The sequence below is a fragment of the Meriones unguiculatus genome, chromosome 11 (assembly GCF_030254825.1).
Source record: "Meriones unguiculatus strain TT.TT164.6M chromosome 11, Bangor_MerUng_6.1, whole genome shotgun sequence".
NCBI classification, from domain to species: domain Eukaryota; kingdom Metazoa; phylum Chordata; class Mammalia; order Rodentia; family Muridae; genus Meriones; species Meriones unguiculatus.
Genome location: NC_083359.1, coordinates 100,803,885 through 100,826,611, shown reverse-complemented (window position 1 = coordinate 100,826,611; position 22,727 = coordinate 100,803,885). Strand labels below are relative to the sequence as shown.

General features: G+C 40.1%; 1 protein-coding gene across 1 annotated transcript in view; it reads right to left on the bottom strand.

Annotated features, from left to right (window-relative positions):
• Positions 1-22,727, bottom strand: part of Dnah14 (dynein axonemal heavy chain 14) — a 242,443-nt gene that overhangs the window by 155,297 nt on the left and 64,419 nt on the right. Inside the window, exons 13-27 of the mRNA XM_060365100.1 lie at positions 22,389-22,503; positions 21,784-22,054; positions 21,180-21,228; positions 20,993-21,090; positions 17,385-17,551; positions 16,319-16,663; positions 12,893-13,234; positions 11,710-12,079; positions 10,110-10,300; positions 9,302-9,547; positions 6,989-7,110; positions 5,001-5,172; positions 3,479-3,583; positions 3,287-3,405; positions 2,437-2,511 (exon numbers count right to left, since the gene is read on the bottom strand). Coding sequence (XP_060221083.1) covers positions 2,437-2,511; positions 3,287-3,405; positions 3,479-3,583; positions 5,001-5,172; positions 6,989-7,110; positions 9,302-9,547; positions 10,110-10,300; positions 11,710-12,079; positions 12,893-13,234; positions 16,319-16,663; positions 17,385-17,551; positions 20,993-21,090; positions 21,180-21,228; positions 21,784-22,054; positions 22,389-22,503 — 2,787 coding nt within the window. The remainder of the gene's footprint in view (positions 1-2,436; positions 2,512-3,286; positions 3,406-3,478; positions 3,584-5,000; positions 5,173-6,988; positions 7,111-9,301; positions 9,548-10,109; positions 10,301-11,709; positions 12,080-12,892; positions 13,235-16,318; positions 16,664-17,384; positions 17,552-20,992; positions 21,091-21,179; positions 21,229-21,783; positions 22,055-22,388; positions 22,504-22,727) is intronic.

The window sequence follows — 22,727 nt, the reverse complement described above, 5'->3', positions numbered from 1 at the left end:
TTTCAACTTCATATAGAAAAACAAAAACCCAGGATAACTAAAACAATCCTGTACAATAAAAGCTATTCTACAGAGCAATAGGAAGAAGAAGAAGAAGAAGAAGAAGAAGAAGAAGAAGAAGAAGAAGAAGAAGAAGAAGAAGAAGAAGAAGAAGACGACGACCCTATGGTATTGGCATAAAAACAGACAGGTTGATCAATGGAATTGAATCAAAGAGCCAGAAGTAAAGACATACACCCATGGACACTTGATTTTTGACAAGAGGCCAAAACTATTCAATGGAACAAGGCAAGCATCTTTAACAAATGATGCTAATCTAACTGGATGTGTGCATCTAGAAGAATACAAATAGGTTTATATCTATGACCCTGTAGAAAACTCAAATCTAAGTCCTCAACATAAAACCAGATAATACTAAATCTGATAGAAGAAAAAAATGAGGAATAGCCTTGAACACACTGGCACAGGAGACAACTTCCTGAACCAAACACCAAAAGCTCTGTCACTAAGATCAACAATTAATAAACAGGACTTCATGAAACTGAAAAGCTTCTGTAAGGCAAAAGACACCGTCAAAAAGACAAAGTGGCAACAAACAGAATGAGAAAAGATCTTCACCATCCCTACATCCAACAGAGGGCTAATATCCAAAATATATAAAGAACTCAAGAAATTAGACACCAACAAATTAAACAACCCAATTTTAAAAATGGGGTAAGCAGAATTCTCAACAGAGGAATCTTTAATGGCCAAGAAGCATTTAAAGAAATGTTCAACATTCTTAGTCATCAGGGAAATACAACAACTCTGAGATTCTATCTTACACCTGTTAGAAAGGCTAAGACCAAAAACTCACGTGCCAGCAACACGCTGCTGAGAATGTGGATCAAGGTGGGAACTGCAAACTTGTACAACCACTTTGGAAATTAATCTGGGAATTTCTCAGAAAATTGGGTATAGTTCTATCTCACGACCCAGCTATACCACTCACGGGCATATACCCAAAAGATGCTCTGTCATAGCATGGGGATACTTGCTCAAATGTGTTCATAGCAGCATTATTTGTAATAGCCAGAAGTTAGAAACAACCTAGCTGTTCCTCAACCAAAGAATGGATAAAGAAAATGTGGTACACATTTACACAATGAAATACTATTAAGCTATTAAAAACAACGGCATCAGGCAATTTGCAGGCAAATGGACGGAACTAGAAAAGCTCATCCTGAGTGAGATAACCCAGACCCAGAAAGACACAGATGGTGTATACTCACTTATAAGTGGATGTTAGCCATAAAGTACAGGATAACCAGGCTGCAATCCACAGACCCAAAGAAGCTATGTAACAAGGAGGGCCCAAGAGAGGATGCTTAAACTCAACTCAGAAGGGAAAAGAGAACAGACATCTAGGGTGGCTGGAGATAGGGGGTTGGGTGGGAGAGGTGTAAGAAGGGGAAGAGGAGGGATCAAGTGTGGGAGGATGGGGGAAGAGGGAAATGGAATCAGTGGGCGGGGTGTCTCTGGAGCAAGCTGAAATTCCTGAGATTCTATGAGGGTGACCCTTGCTGGGATTCCTAGTAATCGGGATATGGAACATGAAACATTGACCTCCTGTAACCAGGTTAGACTTAGACTTCCAAAGGAGGGATGGGGATACCCACCCAGCCACAAAACCTCTGACCCACAATTTTTACTGCCTATAGAAGTGCAGGGATAAAGAGGGAGCAGAAAGTGAGGGAATGGCCAACCAATGCCTAAACCAACTTGAGTCTCATGCCATGAGGAGAAAGGGAGGGGGGCCGAGGGGGGAAGGAAGTTGAGAGGGAGGGACTGGGAGAAGAGGAGGGAGAGGAAGTTCCTATTGGGATATAAAGTAAATTAATTAGTTAATAAAATAATATATTGTATGAAAAAAGTTTTAATAAAAAATTTTAAATGTAATATAACTGTTCTAGTCAAATTAGTTTTAAAAGTTGATACTCTGGGATACTTTCTTCCCTGTAAGTCGATGGCAATAATAGACAAAAAGAATACTGAATATTCTAAGCAAGGGCTGACCTCAGACAACACTTGCCCTAGTGTGTACAAGGTCCCATTCTGTCTCCAGCATGCCTCTAACCTCCAGCTCTAAACTGAGCCAACGACTTGAGGGAGTCAAAGCGCAACAGAAACACAAAGTAGTGAGCCTGCGGGCTTTCTGTGCGCTCAGGTGTTAGCTGGCGCTTGGCGCCGGTGAGCCTGTGCAACACCCGAACAGAGCCGTCGTCATGGCTCTATGCACTTCAGAAGCAATGAGGTTTTCCATCACTCATACGTCATGCTCTCTTAGAATCCACTCTGTGTGTTTCTCCATTTTACTTATACTGGTACCTATCCAAGTTACAACCCCCACAGTATATAATATACTTTTTTTTCCCAGGATTTAAACGCTGTACTTACTTCTTTAGCACATCAAACATGCTTTTTTCTACATTTACCATCCACTGTTCTACAGCAGCTCTCACACGGATTTTCCTATAATTTGTTACAAAAATTACAAAAATTACCACACTATTATGAATATTCCTCAATACACATATTCCTTATGGGGCAAAGAACTATAACACTGCACCTTCTGGTTTTAATTGATTTTTCACTTAGAAAACCGTGCAGAAAAATATGTAAGTTTAGAGAATTCTGGTATCAAAACTAGGCATACACAATAATTAGATTCCAAATAAAATATGAATTCACAAGAGATAAATTATATCCTAAGGTATTTTTGGATTTTTCATGATTTTTTTAAACATAGCTATAGTGGGCTAGGGGCTTTGCTGGGTAGGAAGGCCTGGGCACAGCACTGTTTTTCTCATTAAAGCTTGTGTCAGGAGCCGATTGCTGGAGGTGGGACAGCTGAGGCTGGTAAACGGGGTCAGGGAGACAGAGAGCCTTGGCTTGTTGCATTTGCCTGGGAGCCCACCACGGTGAAACCCGGGTCAGAACAACACCAACAACCCCCAGACAGCAGATTTTTGTCTTATCTGAAAAGTCAGCTTCACATGGGACAAGACCAACTGTGAATTAGTGCCCAGGGCTGGAGGCTTTCTTTGCTTCAACTTTAAGGTAAAGTGAAGGTGAGCCACTAGCTCACTGTGGTGAGGCGCTGAGGGGGCCCATGTTCACATAAGGATATTATCTTTGAGGAGACAGTTTACTTAGCAAACTGTCTAGTGTTGAGGTTTCAAGGCAGGGACGTTGGGACAGGGGCTCTACAGGGTCTAAGCGTTTGGTGGCAGCGCGGTCCTCGTACTTGGGCAGCACTAGGCCTTCTCCCTCGGCAGAGATGAGCACCTTCACGGCAGGAGGGCCGATTTCCTGTCTCCACAGCAGCAGGTGTCTTATGTTTTCAAAACATTTCACAAGATGACGCTGAAAACCAGAGCACACGTGTCACTCATACAGGGAGCCCCGACAGAGTCAGACTGCGAGAGCACGCTCTTACCTGCACCGCCTGAGGATTTCTGCTGATGGCTAGTATATCAAGAAGTTCAGCATTGCTGAGAAAGTAAAATCTCGGGAAAATCATTCTTTTAATTTCAAGGAATTCCTGTCCAAAGCCAAAAGAAATGAAGTTGGGAACAAATGTCCAATCTAGTAGGAATCACATCCTTACTTTACCTACAGCCTTAATGGTACAGCAGGCACGCTAGTTCCGGGCTAAATTGTAACCCGCACTCCATGAGAGCTAAACTACTTAGTAAGGTAAAACTAAAACAGAGGGGATGGAAAACAGAAGTGAGTGAACAGAGCACCACTGGGAAGAGTGCTGCTCTGCCACACATGCGCCCCTGGGCCCCTACCCCATCTTTTGGAAGCATGGCAGTCTTTATGTTACAGGGGACTCCCAAAGCCCACCTTTTACTTCTGCAATTTAGTTTTTTTCCATCCCTTAGTGACCTTATATTTCCCTTTGCCCCCCTCCCCCACATTCCACTCCTTAATTTTGACACCTATCAGTTCTAGTTTATCATTCCTCTTTACCCATGATACTTCTGTGTTGTTTGATACACAACCACTTGCTCTTCGGTTGGGACCACAACTCTCTGCCGAGACCCCACATATAGAAGCCACTCTTATCTGTAGGAAAGACCCTTCTAGAAGCCTGGAACCTTGAGGAGCTGTCTGGGAGGCAGCGAGCGTAGTGAAACTATGGCAGTTGATCTAATAAGTGAGGGAGGCATGAACTGTTTACCGTGCAGGCAGAGGATATGTTTACTATGTACAAGGCAGATCCATTGGACAATGAATAGAACGGCGTGAGATTTCATCACCGCTTAGGCAGTTCACGATTTAAGACTTGTCAATCCTTTCTACAATTTCTCACGTAATATCTTTAGATCTGAGTTGACTGCGCGTAAAGAGAACCATGAGACATAAAGCCATGGACATGGGGTTGTGCCTGAGGACCAGCCTAAGATGTCTATGCATGTGTCCTGTAAGCACTAGGTCTTCAGCATGAGCAGAATGTGCTTCCATGGGAGCTTCTCCGACTCCCTGCCCTGTTCTGGATTACCTGCTGCTGGCTGGCTGGCTGGCTCACCACTCTCAAGGCATCCTGTTAGAGCCTCTGCTGCACCACTTATCCGCTCAATGGTGGCAGGGCTAGGAACGCCGTTATTAGCCTTCCGCAAAGCATTAGGCACTCTCTGTGTGTCAGCCGGCACTTTAGATGTACCTTCCAAGTCAGTACAAAGCTTGCTTAAATTTAAAGGAAGTGTGGGTATGCGGAAAAGCTTGGCCTTCCGTGCCAGGGTTAACTAGTCCACCAATTTTCTTCTTCTTTTGGTTTTTCTTTCTTTCTTTCTTTTTTTAATTTACTCTTTTGATATCATTTTCATCAAACAACAACAAATGGAAGTGAGAGTTAGAAAAGCTGCCGGCTGGGACGGCAGAGAGGAAATGCTACCTTGGTGGCAGTTTCTGCAGTTCTCACAGTACTGCTGTCCTTGGGTGCCATAGCTTACCTCAAGACTTTTCTTAATGGTTTCAAGATGCTCATTGCAAGTTTTCAGAATTTCAAGGATGCCTGTAGTGACAGTTATATGCAACGCGTTTAGTTTGTTCAGTACTCGAGACATTATTTCTCTCCACATGGAAAGCACCTGGGAGAAAAGCTTTGTTTCTGCTGTCAGTTGTCTTTAGAAAATAAAATTAAATGTAAATAATTTTTAAAATGTTATAACTAAAATCTATAAAATTGTTTCATTTATAAGACAATTTTGACAAGCTTTGCTTTACTTGGTTGGACATTTAATCTATTTTGTAAAAATAGTATATATTCCAAGAAAAAAACAGGACAGATTAAACATACAATTTTCATTTATCAAGATTTTACTTAATGTATAATAGAAAATAGATACATTAAAATTTTATATAAAATAAATAAAAGCTTTCTGTGTCATAGAGATACTACAGTCTGGATCTTGAATGTCTCCTGACAGCCAGTGTGTCCCCAGCCTCTGGCTATAGGGAGTGGTAGAACGTTTAGGAGAAGGGCCCCACTAGGATGACTCTCTGGTTCTCTGGCATTGCTACTGGGACTCATCCTTCATTAGTTACAGACTTATTACTGATTCCATCTTTTCCCTGCTGTAGACATGCTGTAAAGGAGCTCCAACATCTCCCAAATAAAGACTCCTTTCCTAGGTCAGCAAATCTGGTAGAAGAACCGCCATCTAGTCTCTTTATTAATAATAATAATAATAGAAGAAAACATCTTTAGTAAGAAGTAGTTTTAAAGACTGAATTTCAAGGTTAAAGTTGTGGTAACCATAAAGGGTCCACCCCTCAGGTGTATGGGTTTACCTCTGAAGGCTGTCAGAACAACCATACACGGAGCATCTGTACGACAAGAGCTATAGACATGGAACAAAGTTAAACACTGTTCCCTGTAAAGCAGTACTTCTGCACAGACAGTTCTCACCTGCAACGCCTAGCAGCTCACCTTTGTCCCTAACATAGAGTTCAGAGAAATTAACCCATGCCCAAGGTCTTCTCAACTGTAAAGGGCCTTCAACCTGCATGTGCCTCTACTCCCTACTGATTTCTGAATGGCTTCCTAGACTTTAAATTCTGCCTGCATAACTCATTTGTCTCCATTTGAGCACTCTCAAGACTAAGCACCTTAGGAAACCAGAAGCCAATTATTTTCGAGAGCTGTGGATGAAGGGGGAAAATGGAATGTTTATCAAATGCTAAGTCCCTCTATTCTATCTGGTGCAAAGGGAGAAATTCTCATTTATGTATGAATGCCACTAGAAAGCATATTTACCATTCATGTCAAAACCCGTACAAATCTTCCAGAACCAAGGAGATACATGATACTATGGCTTAAGAATTGTAATGCTCTGATGTATTTTTTTAAATATATATAGCTTTATATTAGCAATTAAGGGAATTAAGTTTTGAAAAGTAAGATGATTCTTGTAACAGTCTATGAATGAGAAAATAATAGTGGTCTAACGGATTCATTCCTACATGCATCATGATGCTGTAGTCACTTTTCCTACTCCTGTGACAAAATGTGTGACTAGAAGCAATTAAGGAAGGAAGGGTTTATTTTGGCCTACACTGTGTGTGTGCTATATTTCACCAGCATGGGAAGGTATGGCAACTGGAGCAGGAGGCCAGCTGCTTACATTGCATCCACAGTGAGGCAGCTGAGAACAAACAGGAAGTTCCATGTGCTAGGAAACCTCAAGGCTCACACTCAAGGAGCCATTTCCTCCTACAAGGCTGCATATCTCCTAAAGGTTCCCTCATTTCCTGAATAACGCAAATAAGTTGAGATCAAATATTCAAACACATGACCCACAGGTGACATTTCACAGTCACGTGACAGCTGCTGTTCATTCATTGAAGAGATCATTTCTGGAAGATCACAGAAGTTAAATCTTTCTATGTATTTTATTTCCACCCACACATACATGGTATATGTTTTTCTTTTTCTTACCTTTGCATTTCTAAAGAATGAAAGACTGGTTCAAGATTAAGCCAATTTCTTTGACAGTTCATCCATTCATCAATGGTATAAGAGAAGAGGGTTAGGTTTTGATTCCATTCACTCACAAGATCCTACAAATGGGGGTGGGGGTGGAATCCACACACAACAATCAAAACACATGAAATTGCTGGGTAGGAATCACATAATAGAAACCGAGGCGAGGCAATCAGTAATTGTTGACAAAAAACTACTGATAAAGAATGACATAAATGAAAATATTTCTGACTCTATTCAGTTTTCAGATGTCCCGTTCAACCAGTTTTCTCATACATTATGTGAAAAATATTTTCTTAAGATTTGCACACATACATAAAATTAATTCAAGTACCACAAGCAGATTATAAAATTAATATGAATGATCCATTCAACAAGTCCTGTCATGAAGCAATAGCCAGGTGTTTGGTAGGCATGCTATTTCAATCCCTTATGTCTTTCTGTTCTTGTATACATATTTACATATAATATCTTTTAGAGTTTACACAAATGAAGCTGTCCTAACATTGTCCTATAACCTGATTTGTCAAAAACAAAAGGCTAGCAATGACACCTAGAGAGGTTTTATATCAGGAATGATAGAGTGTGTGGGCGTGGGGTAGAGAGGGAGGAAGGGACGAAGAGAACGAGGGAGAGAAGAAAGGAGTAAGAGACAGACTCTTCCTATGAAGTTCTGCCTGGCCTGAAATTCTCTAAGCAGATCAGGCTGGCCACCAGCTCACAGAGCTCTGCCTACCTCGGCTCCAGAAGACTGGATTGAGAGGTGTGTGCCACCATCCTACCCAGCAGTTTTCTTTATTCAGAGAAGTCCACTGTAGAGACCTTTTTAAAAAATAACTATTACACTAAAAAATAGTGAGAAACTGGTTAAAAGTCAATTGTTGATAAAAAAAATTTGCTCATTTAAAAGACAGCCAATTAACTCATCCTCACTGGTACCTCAGTCTTATTTTTAGCTCATTTCTATTTGTCTTTTGACATTTACCAGCATTCCTTATTATTCTGTACTTACTTCTAAATTGTATTAAGGTAATACAATATGTTTTATAATATGTACTATTATATGTAAAATTTATATAATATGTAATATGTAATAATATGTAATATAATATGTAATATAAATGACATTGATTATTTTTTTTAAGATAAGAGTCTTATTGTGTAGCCCTCCTTGGTGTTCTGAAACAAGCTTTGTAGATCTGGCTGGCTTTGAACTCGCAGAGGTCCAACTGCCTCTGCTTCCCCAAGTGGTAGATTTAATAGGCTTCATTTACAACCTTGTGCTTTTTATTTTAATGAAGGCATTAGTGTGCCATGCGTTTTCACAAGGCTTTATCTAATTGCAGCCAGGCCACATATGTGACTTCCTTCTTTCTTCTCACTTCTAAAGTTAAACATTTTAAATGATATTTTTCATTTTTTGTGAATCTTATTTTTTCTTTTGATTATACTTATTATTTTATTACATGTTCTTTAACAATATAATCCATTGGGTTTTTCTCTTTTTGTTAATACATTATCTTCTTGTTAAGGCCTACCTAAATGATACTTTTCCTCAAACATTTACCTACTTACAGATAATATGAATTCTATTTGTTGAGCACAGACCTCTCTATAACTCTCTCTAATCTATTTGTATAGAGGTACATATCTGTACACCAATTATACAAATTTTGTTATGAAGAGTCTATCAGTACATACCTGATTAAGTTTTTTAAAGTTTGAAAATTAAGTTTATGTAAACTATCAGGTGCAGGGCTGCAAGTTATGAGTTATGAGAAACTGCTCCAAGTCATATTTTGTGGGAGTATTTTTTTTAAGATTTATTTCTTATTATGTAGACAATGTTCTGTCTGCACATACACCTGAACGCCAGAAGAGGGCACTAGATTTCATCATAGATGATTGTGAGCCACCATCTGGTTGCTGGGAGTTGATCTCAGGACCTCTGGAAGAGCAGCCAGTGCTCTTAACCTCTGAGCCATCTCTTCAGCCCCACTGTGGGAGTATTTTATATATATATATAAAATTTATATATATAAATTTATCTCCCACCCAAATTAAATTTTGATATTTCCTCAAGAACAATTAATGAGTATTTCTATAAAAATTATTTTTGGTGTTCACACTATTAAATATTCTGTCTTCTATATAAACATATGAAAGATTCATAAAATTGAGAATCAAATATGAGTTTGCAGAAAGCGAAGTTAAACTGATGGGTGGAAGAAAATGAAAACATTCCCAAATCTTTGCCACAGCATTTACCTTAATTGCGATCTGGTAGGAAGAGCCTTTGATTACAGCCAGGATGGCCTGGGATTCTTCCAACTGAGCTACAATGTCGTCAATGGAGGAGATGATTGGAATGGAGTAGCCCTCTGAGTGATGAAGAACCAGGTGCAAGGGGGAAGTGTTCCAGAGATCAATGACCTTAAACATCATCTTCTCAAGAGCAGCTTCATTAGTTGCTGAGATTGCTATCTCGTTTATTTTCTTTTCATACGGAAACATCTAAAAGGCAGAAATTAGCTAGTATCCAGAGGAGCAAATCATTCCCAAAGCATCTAAAATGGAAGACTTGAACTCTTTTCTTAAAATGTGCAGGGAACTAATGAGGTTGATGTTGCAACAGAGACCCTACAAATGAAGCCATACCCACAGCCCTGTGTAATAGAGCTTTGTGTGAAATCAAACTGTTGCTAATTTGGCACTTAAAACAAAATATCATTATTGGCAAGGCTATCCTAACATGTCCATAATATATTCTTACTCTGTGTAAAAGAAGCTACAGTGCATTTGATATTTCTATTCCTATAAAATATAATCTCTATAAGAACTAGCATGTTAACAAATGACATTTGTCACCTAAAAAAGCCAGTGTTACTGTTCCCGAATCACCTCAGTAATAAAGGCGAAATGAAAGCCGGCTCCCTCCCAATAAACCTAATATCCTGTCACCAACAACCTGCTGTCCTAGATATGCTGTTAACCTCTCTGGTTTCTAATTTAGTTCCTCGTAGGTTTCCTTGCCCCTTACGAGTCAATATGTCCTTGTCTACTTATCTCTATTTACCTTGAGAGATAGAAGTTTCTCAATTGAGAGGTTTTTATCAAGAACAGTTGACTTTCCAGTGATCTGCTGCAGAGCCTCCCAGTGCCGTGGCTTGAGACACGGGTTTCCCAGCGCCGTGATGATTGGCAGTTCTTGGTTGAAGTCTACCACTGATTGCTTGAGGTGGCCCACCATATCAATTTTAGGCAAACCTGTAAATATCAGAAAGGCTTCCCAGACTGCTTCCAGTGTATATGCATACTGTGTGTGTGTGTGTGTGTGAGAGAGAGAGAGAGAGAGAGAGAGAGAGAGAGAGAGAGAGAGAGAGAGATGCTAGCATGGAAGGGGGAATCTCACAGGTCTCTCTGCTTACCAAAGATTTATGGGCAACTTAGGGATGCTGAGAGAGGGAAACTTAGTGTTCTCCGGGGATGAGCCCTCTAACGGGTTAGATCACACAAAGCAGTCAGCCCTGAGATTATGTATATACAAGCAACATTAAATCGACCGAGCAGGTTATATTTATGTATGTGACAGTAATAACCATAGAAAAAGAGGCCACACATTTGAGAGAGATTAAAGGGAAGATATTAGAAGGGGGAATTATGTAATTGTATTTTAATTAAAATTAAAAAATAAACATGTTTAAGAAAAAAAAAGTATGTTGCCTACTTGTTGCTTAATATATAGTTCTCTGAAACATACGACAAAATGCTAAGAGTATGCACACTTGTGGTATGTTAGAGCTGTGAGTCTAAACATTGTGATATGTGTATACACACATGCGTGGACTTTTGCTTGTTTGCTTTCTTGCTGAGATGGTGCTTTTCTGAGACAGGTTCTCATGTAATTCACGCTGGCCTTGAACTTGTGAGCCTCCTGCCTCAGCCTCCTACATGCTAGGACTATAGGCATATGCCTGAGCTCCACTGTCACAGTGACATTCATTATGTAACTTATTACTGTTACATCTGTTCCTCTATTTGATTTGGTGCTAGAGACTGAACATCCGGCTTCATCATTAAAAGCACCCACTCTACTTCTGGACTACTGCCTTAGAATATTCAATTCAACAGCCAACAAGATAAAATGTTTAGATGGCTCTTCTAGAGGGGTTTTCTAGGCTGAGGTGTAGTGACCGATAGAGGCAAAGACAAAGTCTTAGCGAGGGTCAATACAGAGAATGTGGATTGTGCAGTATGTCAGCAGCTCAAATGTGACTGGTGATTAGCACAGGGAAATGCCAGAGAATTCCTTCAGGTGTTTCCCCCACTGCCCAAAGGACACTATAAACTCCTTATAAAGAATTTAGGAAAAGATTCTGCAGGCAGGGTCATAGCATAAAACACCTCAGGCTGAAACGCTGGGAGTCAGAGCTGATTCTGAAACATCTGCAGTTCTACCCATGAAACTCAACCTTTCAAGGATACAAAACTGTTCATGATTACTTGTGGATTACAGATAACTTCCCCTGGCCAAGGGTTTAAGCTGTTTCTTGCTTCAGCAGCTAGTTTCTACCTAAGTGCCTTTAACAGGCTGTCTCTGCAGATGCTGGGTGGAGAAGACTGACGGCTTTGCCTTTGGTGGGTAGGAAGCCCTGAGACGCACCCACAGCCTTTACCTTTTTCCAGGATGTTGATTATATGCAGCCAGTTGGAGACATTTCTCTTCACTATATCGACATCGATGTTTTCGAGAGTGCACCGTCTCCATTTCCAGAAATGTATCCCCCACTCTTCTTGCGCCTCCCATAATAATTTTCTCAGCATCAGGTCACACTCGATGTCAGAGATCTCGGCCAACACAATCTGAGTGATCTCTTCGATGTTAAGGGAGTACATATGGGAATGGGTGTCATCATAGTAGGCCTGGTAGCGTGAGTACTTTTTCACTTTTTGAGTCAACATTGCAGCTTCTTCTGAGAAAGACGCGACCATCTCCTTGGCTGTTGACGCTGGAGTACTGGCATTGAGCAGAATGGGACTTCTTATCTACAGGCAATAAGGAAGACACCCTGAGAGGCCAGACCGCTCAGAACACAAACATGTCTTACTGGCAACATCGTTACTACAGAACCCACCTTTTGACATGATAAAGTGAATGAAATTGGAATATTACCACTTGACTCAAAAGCCTAGGACAACTTTAGAGGAAAGTTTTGTGTGTATGTGTGTATCCCTTTTATGCAGTTGTTGAAGAACTTTGCTGTCTTCTTCACCACATTCATAGATGAAGACAGTGCTACATTTCTGGTAGGGGTTACTCAAAAAGAGATGTGTGGTCTTATGTCCCGCTCAGCTTCACAAATCATCAAGGTCTAACCTCGTGGTGTTGTGGCTACTTATCTGCTGCTGTGATAAATACTGCAATGAAGCAATGGCTTTGTTCTGGCTCACAGTTCCAGAGGGACAAAAGAGCCATCAGAGCAGGGAAACAATGGCTGTAGAAATCAGGCCCTACAGCCAGAGCAGAAAGCTTAGCACTCAGGGAGGAGGCAGAGAGGGCAAAGGGGAAGTCTGAGGCACTCTACTCTGAAAGCCCAATCCCCGTGACAGACTTCCTCCAGCAAGACATACCTTCTTGATCTCCCCAAACAGTGCCTCCAATTGGGGACACCAAGGGTTCAAATGGGGGACATTTCTCATTCAAAGTACTACACAAGGTAAGTAAGTTTGTTTGAATTATTTAGCCATGATTCCATAGAAAATCAGAGAATACCAAGGTGTACAGTATTACATGAGACTAAGATAGTTTTTTTAAAATATAAAACTATAAAAATATTAAAAAATTTAAAAGGCACTTACTTTATCTTTTAAATTACGTGCATCTACTCGTAGTCCAATGATATATGCTTCCAAACTGTTCCTGAATTTCGTTAGGGTGATCTCTTTGTTTTTGATGATTAACCGTATTGCTGTTTTCAGATGGTTAAACTTCATGAAGAGGATTCTGTAGATGGCAACCTGCTCTTCTGAAATATCGATCTGGTAATACCTCACCACAGAATACAGCTCAGAAATTACGGAGAAGTCGTTTTCTAATTGAGGTATATTCGAGGAAATATCATTCAGAAAATTAAAATGCTCCACAAATTCTTCGACTTCTACAGGCTCAGTTTCCAGCTGGCACAGTGAGGACTCTAAAATCTGGAATTACCAATATGCCAATGCTGTTGTATGCAATCATTTTACCATTTTAGGAAACCACTGTTTCTATCTCAGAATTCTGACTTCTATAAATGTAATTTCAGGAAAAAAAAAACATACAAACTGGACGTAATTCTAAGTATTTGTGAAATGCTAGAGCAATGAGGCAATCAAGTCCTTCTGCCATTAGCAGAAAGTGCTCGGCTGCATTTCATGTGTGACATAAATGTTGTAAGGCTGAAATATTTTATGAATAACTTTAGAGAAATAAGTGTAGTGGAGACTACAAGAGTAAGGCTGGAATAGTCATTCTGACCATTTATCGTCCAGATTCTCCAGGACATGGTCCCATTTTATTGAGAGAGTATTTGCTAACTTGGTGTTATTTTTCTGTCCTTTGCAAACCAGGAACTGAGTATCAGACTAGTCTAAGATCGGATGTATGGTAGGGAGGTTACAGAATTATGAATCAGTGATCGTAAACTTCTTCTTGCAATAGATGACAATTAACAGAGACCCACACTGGTCAAGGTGTAAAGGATAAAAAATTGTGGAATGCCTAGACCTAAATGGGATATCTGTATACACCCTTCCTTCTAAAGCTCTGGGATTCTTTTTCTTTTTTTCTTTTTTAACTTGGTAACTTTTATTTTTATTTTTTTGAGCCTTCCTCTCCCACCATCTGACCCCAGCCCATCAAGTCTCATTGGGATTGCCTGCATCCTCTTCCTCTGTGGTCTGGCTCGGCCACCCCATCAGGGGAGGTGATCAAAGAGCGTGCATCAGAGTCCATATCAGAGACAGCTCCTGCTCCACTTACTAGTGAGCTACCTATTAGCTACATCTGAGCAGGGGGTCTAGGCCCTCCCACACACGGTCCTTGGTGGGTGTATCGGTCTCTGCAGGGACCCCTGGGCCCAGATTTGCAGTTCAGAGATTCTTAAGAGAAGAGGGGAGAATGTTGGTTCTATGACTTCAGAGAAATAATGTTTTCTAGGTACAACAGGAGAGCTGCACATGCGAGCAAACAGTGATTGTAACAGAATGCACAAAACCTGCACGAGCGCAAGTCAGACAAAATCCCACATGGAAAGTGGAGCCAGACAGGAGGTCCTGCCCCTAACTAGAAAGCTATTGACATTTGACAGCGTCTGGGAGAAAGAGAGTCAGGGTTTTGTTTTGTTTTTGATGGTTTGACCCATGGTAGCTCAATTACACTCCAGAGTAGACTCTACCTCCCAAAATAGCTGGGCAGCGCAGACTGGACTTGATTGATTTAAAGAAGAGGGAGAAAGAGAGCACAAACTGGTGAGGGTTCAACCTGGGGAAACTGGGGAAGGAGGTGACTATGACTCAAATAGGTTGCATGGGATTCTCAAAGAATTAATAAAAACATTATTTTTAGGGAATGAATGATTACAAGTTAAGATACAAGACAGTATGGGGGAAACGCTTAGGAAAAAAGATCTACGAATACATTTTATTGCCCAATTTCCTAGCCCCGTAATGGGCATGTTGCCTTATTCTGCCCTGCCTAGAAGGATCTGATGTCAGACATGCTTAGGGGAAGGCACAGTGACATTGAAGCAGCAAGTATTCTCAAGGACTATGTGGTTATTCCTACTATCTGACAGAGAAATTAGTTCTAACCTGTGTAGGCCACAGTTCTTTTGCACATGTGCAAGGGGGGGGGTGAGGGCGGTCATATTTATTTATTTATTTATTTTTTATTTATGTTTACAATGTTCTGCCTGCATGTACACTGCAGGCCAGAAGAGGGCACCACATCCCATTTATGGATGGTTGTGAGCCACCATGTGGTTGCTGGGAATTGAACTCAGGACTTCTGGAAGGGCAGGCAGTGCTCTTAACCTCTGAGCCATCTCTCCAGCCCCTGATCATATGTAAATAAATCTAAACTAACATTTGCCTGCAGTGTCCTTCCAGCTTTCACACCCATAGTACTTCTCCTTTGGTAATTAACATTTTTCTTGAGAATTATTCTTGGTCCACACAGGCTATTTTAGCTACTTCTGAAAAGATTTTATGTTACATTAGACTCTGTATGTTCAAGAATGATGCTATCATCACACCATTTTATTTCAGAGGCATAGTCAATGGCTAGCATGTAACTTTAGGTTTAAGAAGTATTAGTAGTCTGGCCAAATGAAGGAGAAAATGGTAACTGTTATCATAAATTCCAATCCTTAAGTAGGTCTAAGATGCTACTGAGGATGTTTGGTACAGACAATGACTAGCCTACCATCACCCATGTTTGTCCCAGAAACTTCAATTTAAGGTGCTCCCAAATGTTCATATAGTCACAGTTTTCCTCAGAAGCTTCAATTGCTTGTAGGCTTAGACATTGCCCCATAAGAGAACTGCCCCTAAAGACAGCCAGACTACATACTACAAACAAAGAGTACTCATTCATACTACAAACAAAGAGTACTCATTCCAAGATTTATTGCAGCTGCTCCACAGCATAGCGGGTCTCAGGGTCCTAACTGAGGACATGATAAACAAACATCTAAAAGAATGTCAGATAGTGATGGATGTCACAAAGACAAAGCAGTAGATGGAAAGTGACACGGGACACAGCCTTCAATGTGATCACACGAAGTTCCCACAAAAGTGATATTTAATAACAACTACAAGTGTTGGGGAGATGACTGAGCTGGGTACGGCACTTACCATGCAAGCAGGAGGACCAAAGTCTGGATCTCCATCAACTATGCAAAACCAGACACAGTAGCACGCATGTGTGCTCCTAGGGTCAGAGCAAGTGCCTTGAGCCTGCATTATGCTACACAAACAAGAGACTCGATCTCAAACAAGGGGAAGACGAGCCCTAACACCTCAAGTCGTCCTCTGACTTCCACACATACTCGTCATAGCACACATACGTGTCACATTCACATACATGAATGCTCATACACAAAAATAAAGATCGAAAACAAAAGCAAATGTAATCACAGTACTTTGAAACTTTCTGGGGATGATACTTATGTGTATGTTCTGACTGTATATCTTATAGTTACAATCTGATCTGAAATCTTATGAAAGGAAAAATTAAAGACTTACTTCAAATAGATTTGTGTTTTTTCCCTCAATTGAAGACCGTATCAGGTCATAGCTCATCTGCATGACGTTATCAACATATGGTAAGCATGCTAATTGATAATCCAAACTTTTTACGCAGAAGATTCCCAGGCGCTTCTCAATAGCCATAGTCACCATCTGTTTCAGGTAGCTTCTGAACTTCTGTATTATACTTTTAAACTCAGCTGCTGTTAAGTTCCCCATAAATGGCAATCTCATAATCATGACTTTGGCCTTTTCTACCATGTGACAGAATTTTAGAAACTTGTGGCTGTAATCGCTAACCAGGCCCATTGAATTACCAATAATAGCCAGCAGAGTCACAATCTGCAAATGAAAACATTACAATAGTCAGCACATTCAATCTGGGAACGAAACATTATTCAAAAAAATTTTTCATAAGAGTGGAAATGTACAATTCAGCAAGATGATAGTTTCTGTTGAATGACAGTCTTTGTACAATTCATTCTGTTTAGAGCTGGAATTAAATGTTGAAATAAGTTGGAAACAAGACAAATAAATGCAGATAACACTTGACTTTATGCAAAGCTTGCTCAGATATTTCACTTTGTAATCAAGATGTTATTCTGAACTACGTTCTAAAGAAACTAACCATCTATTTCATGGCTTGGTGTCCTATTTTAAAGTATCTGCTCTTAATGTAGGATCAGAGCAAACCAGTCCTACGTGTTTATGACATCATCATTTTAATTCTTAAAGACACAGTTCATCTGGATAAGGCAGAATCTAGACACAAGCTGAGGTAATTATATTCTACTGTGAACTTGGACAAAAAGGAAAGGCTGGTGAGTGGCAAGCCAACATACTGGCAATCCAATGTTATAAAAGAATGACAGGGAGGAAAACTCATTTCTACAGTGTCTATGGTAAGTCGAGATCAGAGACCATGGGGAAGACAAATGTAGAAATAAACTGGGATGATTCTCCCATTGCCATCAAGTTTTCAATACATCAGGTTCATGTAATAATCACAGTGGGGCTCTGCACCCTTACCAACCACTTCCAGGAACGCTATCTTGAAACTTACGTTGTTTTGGTAGTCATTATCTGTTTCAAAAAGGATATGGTGATCCGGCCATCGGGTGTGCTTTTTATATTTGATTACACTTTCTCTCTGAGTAGATAAATCCAGAACTGAAACCAAACTAATAAAGGTAAACAGGCGAGGATCTTGGTGAAGAGGAATGATGGTGGCTGGAACACAGGATTGAAAAGTTAGGATTTCCAGAAGTCTCTCGGAAGCAATGCTTTAAAATTAGTCACATTATCTGGGCCTGTTAAAAACTGATGCTGAATAACAATGAGCAGACATCATTCAGTATTGATGGAGGATTTATAGGCATATACAGAGCATAATGTTAAATGTTTACATTAACATTTAGCATTATAAACAGATGGGACTGTCATAAATGAGTTGTTGTGGTAGGAGGATCCATGCTAGAAATAGAACCTGAGAATCCTGTCTTCCATGTGGAGACTCCACAATGACAACCACAAAGTTTCTACTGGGAAGGAATTGACAGTTTAGATGTCTGTGGGCCCCTCCCTTCACCCCCAAATAAGAAAAGAAACTCTGACATATACTTTTTAGCTTACACAAGTTATCTCAAGATGAAGCCTACATCTAAAACAGAGTTGAACTCTGTGTTTTTCCAGGAGAAAATAATGTGACCCTAAATTAAGAAAGTCCTAGATAAAAACAACAACAACAACAACAAAACCCCCACAAAAACCCAAAAGCATAAGGCATGGTAGAAACCAACTGATGTGTTGGAGTTTATAAAATCAGGTGACTCAGCTCTAGTAAAGATAATGAGAAGCTAAGGCAAAAGACAGAAATGCTTACAACTGTTAAAGGAAATAACAAATTTGAGTAGAACACTCACAGGACTTCTCACACACAGCTGCAAGTAGAACTTCATCAAAGCTCTTTAAGCATTTGACAAAACAGACAGACAGAGAACTCAAAGGAAACACAACCATTTATCAATTCCTAGTGAAACAGAAATTACCAAAATGCAGTATTACTGCCTCCTTATTGAAATGAATGAGGGAACTTTTTAAAGGCCGACAATACAACATTGGCAAAGGTTAGGAAAACTCAGAAAGCTTCATATATAAAGTATACTGCTATACTGAAAATACAATCTAAGAATTCAATACAATTAATCTATACTGTAGATATGTAAGTCTGTATTTATAAACAATAATAATTTAAAAACAGAAAGGGGGGGGACAACTATTCCTTATGGAAGAATCCCTGGTGACAAACATGTGAGGAATTAGAGGAACAGAAACTGCTGTTGCCACAGTTGACTGGGGCAGGATTTCCCACTGGCAAACGCTAAAGCTAATGGACATGTCTTACAGCAGAAGCATGATTATTTGTACTCTCTTCCAAGCTCCCCCAGGGCTCCCTCAGTCAAAAGCATCCGAGTAGCACTGCTAGCAACAAGATGTGTGACCTCAGGTGCTACTGAACCGAGACAGGGAGCGAAGGCTACAATATCTGTCCCCAAATGTATCACCTCAGACACATCACGGGACAACAGCTAACAACCAGAACTGATGTACACTATATGGGGTAACTAGTACATTAAAAAAAAAAAACAAAAAACAAAAAAAAAAAACCTTAGGGTCACAAAACACAAGAAAAATCTCCATATATTGGAAGATTCAAGGGTCACTAACTGCAATGTGTGACTCTGGTTCCTGGAAGAGGAAATGGACATCAATGAAACAGCACAGAGTCCACATCAATTCTTTCACTTCATTAGCACCATTACACTATTGCTTATGCAGTTTTCATGACCACAGCCTGGGAAGAAAGAGCATATAAAGGGCATACAATAATGTTCTACTATGCTTATGACTTTCACGGAAGTCTCAAGTTATTTGTTAATGAAAAATTTAAAAAAAAATCACATGACAAAAACATTTTATATTGAGAAAAAAGACATGGAAGTGATCAGATGTTTTAACCCAAGAAACAGAAATCTAAAAATGAAAGAAAGAAAGATAAAGAAAAATAAAGAAAGAAAGAAAATCTAAGTGGCAAAGGAATCTATTTACACCGAGACTGATTAAGGAGCTACTTCTCTATAATTCATCTCCCCACACTAACTTCAAGAAGCATCAGGAGAGAGTCATGCAAGTCTGTTATTTCTACAGATAAGTAGTTAATCGCAGGTGAGGCAGATCCACTGTTGGCTGAACTCAGCAACCTGTCACCTGCCAACTGAGTTGCCAAGTGTCTCACTAGCTTGATTTTTTTCTAAAACTATTTGTAAGAAATGAATAAATTCTTTGGCCAAGGTAGTAGTCACTGTCATATAATCTCAGATTATATACATAAAGCTGGAAAAAAAATCATTTAAAATTTATTTAAGATAAAAACAACATCTTTTTAATGCTATGGCATAAAATTAAAATGACTCAAGCCTTGAGTTGCTTTCCCAATTCTTACATTTTATGCATTCTCTCTCTCTCTCTCTCTCTCATTGCAAAACACATGAGGATTTTTTAATTACAAATTATTACAAGCTGCAGCTCAGGCTGACACCCCCCACCACGGAAACCCCCGAAGCTGTGAGAGTTGAGAACCTCCTGCTCAGGTTAGTTGGGTCATTTAAAGATTCTGGTCCCTCCCAGCATGCCCAAAGCAGGGGTGATTCCTGCCTAGAAAGCATCTATTGGTCAAAATGCAAAAGGGATGTTGCATTTTGAATAGATTGGCTATAGGAAGGTCCCCAAACCATTAATGATCTGGTGTCCCTCCCTAGGGGGATGGGCCAGCTGCCTAGCAACTTTATCTCTAGTGGGCAGGAAAGGAATGCAATAAGACTAGTTCTTCCCCTCAGGGCATTACTGGACATGTCTCCACCCAACTAGCCTTAGTTCAGTCCTGTTTACCCATTCTCTTTATATGTGTGAAACCTAATCTTGGCGTCAGCTTGACTACATGTATATAATACTCCGAGTATTCTATATGGAATCCTGTGATTTTAGATTTCCTTGATTAGATCATTTGAGCTGGGAAGACTCACCCTAAATCTGGGTCACACCTCCTGCTGGCAGCCCACGTAAAGGAACATTAAAGGAGGAAGCTTTTGCTTTTTGCCCGCTTGCCCTCACTCTGGCTGGCAAGCTCACCTATCCTGTTGCTGAAACATTCCTTCGCTGGTATCAGAACCTGCTTCCAACATAGCCTGAAGACCAGCAGCTCCCTGGGGCCTCCATGGGCTCCAGCAGTTGGCTGAGACTATTAAGACATCCAGTTTCTTGGACTGAACAACTGCTGAGTTCTAGGCCTTTCCACCTAAAGGTAACCATCTGGATTAATCAGACAACGCACACGTATATGAATATGTACAAATACATGTGTACTTGTGTGTATGTGTGTTTGTGTATATGTATATAGACTCATTCTGTAAGTTCTCACCCTTTAGAAAACTCTAACACCATACATACACACAGACACACTCACCTTCAAATAATTCTAAATTAATATTGCTTCATCTTAAACACCGAAATTCAAGATCTCTTATTTATATCTGCCATATATATCCCTGAGTCAGAGCACACATAAATTTTTAGAAGATTGCCAAAGAAGATATTAGCCTTCCAAATACTTACTTATGTATTTTTCTATAGTTGCTATCATATTTTGGAATTGTTCTGAAAAGTCCAGTCTGTTGGGTTGCAGAAAGAGGTTTGTTGGAAATTCAGAAAATCTGAGTAAAAACAATAAATAAGAGTATATTCAAGCGAATGCAGTGTCAACCAAAATACAGCTACTTATGAGGAGCTGGCTCGTACTTACTTCTCACCAGTGGGTTCATACACAGAATCAAGGTGGAGCCCTGAGTCTTCTACAATTCATTGAAAGAATGAGAAAGCAAAAGTTGATTAACATTTTATGCTAATGTTAATGAAATGTTAATGAAATGCTAAACAACTTAATATATATTAGTATTTTCTAAATATCCTGAGAGTCAATCATAGAGACTGGCTGAAGCCAGCATTCCAACAGTGGACCCCAGACTCTGACGCTGAGAAAGGAGGTCTGGGTGGAGTAGCAGACTGCGCTCTTTTCCCTTTTGGTGAATCTGGGTGATCAGTCGGGGCCTCACACCTGCCAGGCGAACCCCCTCCCGCCGAGTGGCACCCCACTCAAGCGTCTGCACTTTTGGAACCATTCCAGGCGCTGCTCATCCTGACAAGGTAGAACCCAGGGCTCCAGGGGAAACCGGTACCATGACTCACATGTGCCACCAACAGCACGTGGCTCGTGTTCTAGCGTTGCTCCCCTTACCGCGTAAGAACACGATACCATATAAACTGACAAGGTGTAAATGTCAAGGCTTCCCCCCCCCCCGTCTAATTATTGCCAGCTGTCGGCATCCTGCCTGCCGCCCCCTCCCTACCGGATAGGATTTGCTTGAGGAGCATGCCAAACTGGCTCGGCTGACTGTATTTCATGACCAGGCTGTCAGCAGAGGTTCTCTTTCTGTTTTCTGACAGTTCCAGATCCTCATATACCACAGACTCATCGCGGTGCTGCTCCATCCTCTGACTGTTCTCTTCAATGTCCTCAGAAGAGGCACTGTCGCTGGGAACTCTCAAACAGAGGTTTACCTCAAATATTGGTGCATACCTTTTCTTCAGAGTTATCTCTGCTTTACTTCTACTTAATATCTGACTTGGCAAATACGTCCACAAGACAAGAGCAAAACATTACAGGACAGTTAGTGTGCGAAAATAAAGTTTAAGCAGGATTATAAACTGTAACTATATTTACATGTCAAAAAGTAAATAAATAAAATGTGAAATTAATTATCAGTGGGAAATTGGATAGGCACAATTACAGCTTTTTACAGTGGGAGAAGGCATGTGTGGGTGTGTGCATGGATGGATGGATGTGAGTATGTGTATATGGCAAACAATCTAATTGAATTTTTAATTAGGAAACTTGCTATCCATCTTATATCAAAATTTGTGTTAATGTTAATGTTTTTAAGGCACATATTACCTTATTAATATCAGTGTCTAGTTTTTGTTCTGAGTTTTGAATAGGAAGAGCAGTTAAGCTTGAATTAATGAGTTCTTCACTACTTGACATCATTCTAGAAAGGATCTTCCTTGCTCTAGAATAAGAAATGGGAGAAAATTTGATTTTTGAAATCATATATTTTTCTATTTAATATGAAAAAAATATAAAGAATTCTTATAACTTAGCAATTAAGAGGAAAGAAAGGAAGAAAAGGAGAAATAGGAAGGAAGGAAGGAAGGAGGGAAGGAAGGAAGGAAGGAAGGAAAAAAGGAAGAAAGGATGGAAAGAAAGAACAAACAAATGAATAAGTTAAAAATA